At 39.3% G+C, this 3,960-nt stretch overlaps 1 protein-coding gene across 1 annotated transcript; it reads left to right on the plus strand.

The window, feature by feature from the left end:
* The first annotated feature begins 985 nt into the window (after positions 1–985).
* LOC107630628 (zinc finger CCCH domain-containing protein 20) lies at positions 986–3,202 on the plus strand. Its single transcript, XM_016333828.3, has one exon. It carries the CDS (start codon positions 1,652–1,654, stop codon positions 2,786–2,788), a length of 1,137 nt encoding a protein of 378 aa, XP_016189314.1. The 5' UTR covers positions 986–1,651; the 3' UTR covers positions 2,789–3,202.
* The last annotated feature ends 758 nt before the right edge of the window (positions 3,203–3,960 follow it).

The following is a 3,960-nucleotide window of genomic DNA, read 5'->3' on the forward strand; positions in this document are numbered from 1 at the left end:
CCTTTTGATATTTTAAAAAAATAAATTAATTTAAAATTTAAATTTATATTGAAATCAATAGATAAATAAAATTAATTTAATAAAAAAATCAACAAAATTTTATTACTTGTATAAATATTTTAATAGAATAATTAAAAATAATATAAAATACTAATTAAAATGAGATCAAATATTAAAATAAAAAATGTTATTTTTAATTTTAAAATTATTATATATAACATATAATTCTATAAATATTAATGTATCATTTTATAAAATTTAAAATAAAATTAAATTTAAAACTAGCACTGAAAATACTCTCGATACGATAAAAAAAAAAAAACTTTGTGGGTAATAATATAATTTTCACTAAGCATTGATTTGTGAAGTTACTTATCTTTAACTTGAATAATAATAATAATAATTTTATTGTATTTTATTAAAAAGAATATCTAATAATAAAGACAAAAGTAAAGGTACGGTAGAAGACACCCAAAAGATAAAAATGTAGAAGGAGCTTGGGATGGACTAAAATGGCTAAAGTAGTCAATGTGATCATTAGCCCGAAACCGTAGCCTCCTCATAGATATTGACGTTAAAGTGATTCAACCTCCCCCGTGGGCGAGGAGAATCACCACTAGCTATTCTATCAAAAATACATTAGCAAACTAGAATATAATTTTTGAAGCAAGCTTTATTTGTAGCTGTGGGGGTTAAGTTACATAAATTTGTGTTAAAAACATGAAATAAGTCCAAGTCGCTATGTGAAATTTTCATGAGAATTAAGAAGTAATAATGATATTATGATGAATGTGTTGAAGGGTTATTAAAACAGTGAGTTAGTGATGGTGAATCAACCAATGATGTAACAAAAGGGTTGAGGGATAAATCCAATTCAACCAAGTGTGTGATGATGGCACGCGTTACTTTCTTACTTTCCAAGTCTTGAACGGACGAAAGGGAATTGAATAACATGCCTACCCACATTAAACTCTTCCTATGACTTTATAAAGGGGCCATAAATAAAATCCAACACTTTTTCTTTCTTTGCCCATCGGTTTTTAATTTTAATTCAGAAATCGAACTACTCTCTGCTCACTCCCACCCCCACTGTGGGCTTTGCCCCTACTTTCGGGTATCAACACCAAATCAAAACTATGTCTAGCTACTATGCTCTTATTATTTTAGTAAATTTAGTAAATAACAATAAGTATCATCTTTCCTTTCATAATTGGATTTTTAATTTTTAAATGAAATAAAAGAGCGTATGCAGTCCACAGTACTACTGATGCATTTACCAAATTACCCCTGTTGCGTACGATACGGTCCGGTGTCCACCGCTTGAGGTTGGGTGATTTACGTGTACGTGACCAACCAATGGCCTCACCCTACAGTTTCAATGCACCTACACCTCGCCGTCTACGTGGCAAACAATCACGCAACCTGTCACCTTGCACATTTAACTGCACAGAGCTCACAGACTTCACACATTTTTAAACCCAACCATGGTTAACTTGGGATAAAATAAAACCAAACCACGGTTAAATATCCCTCAACCGAGGCAGTTTATAAACGGGTCCCTAACCTTGCCGGGTATTGTGCAAACAACAAAACTCCATCGAATGCAAACAAAGCCAAAACCATAACCATAACTAATCACACCAACGCAGCCATGATGCTAGGTGAGTCACACCGCTCAAATCCAACCGTCCATGTGCCACCGTGGCCACCGCTCCTTGATGATCCAACGGCGGAGATGTATTCCCCCTTCTCTGGCACCGGACTGTCCGTACACTCCGACTCCAATGCCGCCGATTACTCTCCCTACTACATGCACGAAGCCATCTCCGCGCTGCAGCGCTACCTTCCCTCCAACGACGTCGTAGACGATGACTCCGATTCTGAGGCTGCGCGTGATATAGACGCGCCGGTGGACGCATACTCGTGCGACCACTTCCGCATGTTCGAGTTCAAGGTGAGGAGGTGCGCGCGTGGCAGGTCCCATGACTGGACGGAGTGTCCGTACGCCCACCCTGGAGAGAAGGCTCGCCGCCGTGACCCGAGGAAGTTCCACTACTCCGGCGCCGCGTGCCCCGATTTCCGTAAGGGTGGTTGCAAGAAGGGTGACGCATGCGAGTACGCGCACGGCGTTTTCGAGTGCTGGCTCCATCCCGCGCGCTACCGCACGCAGCCATGCAAGGACGGAACCAGTTGCCGGAGGAGGGTCTGCTTCTTCGCTCACACGCCGGAGCAACTCAGGGTTCTGCCGCAGCACAGTCCCCGTAGCGTTGATTCCTATGACGGTTCCCCCCTGAGGCATGCAATGGAGTCATCGTGTGCGAAGACGCTTCCTTTTCTGTCTTCTCCGGGATCGGATTCTCCGCCGGCGGAGGATTCCCCACCGATGTCACCGGCGAATCGGTCGTTGGGGCGGTCCGTGAATGTGAGCGAGATGATGGCCTCTCTCCGGAATCTGCAGCTGAGTAAGGTTAAGTCTCTACCCTCTTCATGGAATGTTCCAATGGGGTCTCCCGGGTACGGATCTCCCCGGGGACCCATGATCCGATCCGGATTCTGTAGCCTTCCTTCTACACCAACGGAGGGGCCAGGTGGCAGTGGTGTGAACTGCTTTGAAGTTTGGGATCAGAGTTGCTGCTTTGAGGAGCCAGTTATGGAGAGGGTTGAGTCTGGGAGGGGCATAAGGGCCCGAATGTTCGAGAAGTTGAGCAAAGAGAATTCTCTGGATGGATCGGCTTCCGGTTCGGGTGGAGCTCCGGATGTGGGGTGGGTTTCCGAGCTGATTAAGTGATTCCATTTTGGGGGGATTGGTTTCTTGCCCCCGCAGTGTGCATAGTGTGTGAGGGAAGAGACATCATTTTTATTTTGGAAGCATGCAAAGCAACACCAACCATCTAATTTCTGTAAATATCGTTCTTATGTTATGGCTGAATATCACAATCTCTGATTATCTGGGAAAAATCAAGACAAGCAAGCAATGATTTTTCAGAGCTTTTGCCTTTTGTATAGGTAGCAAGATGATGATGAAATTCTCATGTGGTAAACTAGTTGGTATATGTTTAGTAATAGTAATAGTATTGTTATCTCTTTCCTCTTACTCTTCTCATCTCCTTCTCTTCTTGTACAAATTTGAATCCAAACTACTCTGTTGTCCTTTGTTGTTATTGTTATTATTATTATTATTAATATAAATATATTTATGCAATCTTTGTATATTTTATCATGATTTTGGATGTGTTCTGCCCCAATTTTTCTGTTTCAGTGATCATTCCTTCCTCAAATAGGAATTATCTATCCAGTTCCTGCTTATGAATTAGATTCTTTGTATAGGAATATAGTAGTTCAGTTCAACCAAGTCTGGTGCGTCTGGGAATTAATTAATTAAATAACATAGAATACCATGTGGAACTTCGGGTACAAGTAACTAGGCAAAATCCAGATGTTGACAATCTTAATAAACAGCAATAAAATTAGACACGTGTGTGGTGCTCTGCAATCCCAGATCCATAGCAGCCATGTTCTGGTGTAGTTTCCTAAGAGTATTTAATTTATTTTTTTCTCTTCTTATTGATAGTAAACAAACTAAGTGGTGCTTAGAAATAACTAATTTAGAATTTAGTAAGTTGTATATGCTAAACGCTCATGATTCATGATGAGCAACCATCCTCCAACGAGAACGACGGTGGATTTTTACTTCACGGATTGAATGGTTTAATATACATATACTCTCTGCTTTGATAAACTAAATTTTTACTAATGAAAAGGTGAGCTGCTCCATCCTTATCATAATATTCTTTTTTTTTTTTTTATGTCCATTTAGGATTATGTTTTATTAAAATTTTATTGAAAAAAATCTAATAAAAAAAATTTTAGTAAAAAGAAGAGTACAATATCATTTGAAGATTGATTCATTAAAAATCTTGTAAAAAAAAATTCAAATAGAGATAAAATCTGACAAAAAAA

This window comes from Arachis ipaensis, chromosome B3 (genome assembly GCF_059453495.1).
Source record: "Arachis ipaensis isolate K30076 ecotype BB chromosome B3, ASM5945349v1, whole genome shotgun sequence".
NCBI lineage: Eukaryota > Viridiplantae > Streptophyta > Magnoliopsida > Fabales > Fabaceae > Arachis > Arachis ipaensis.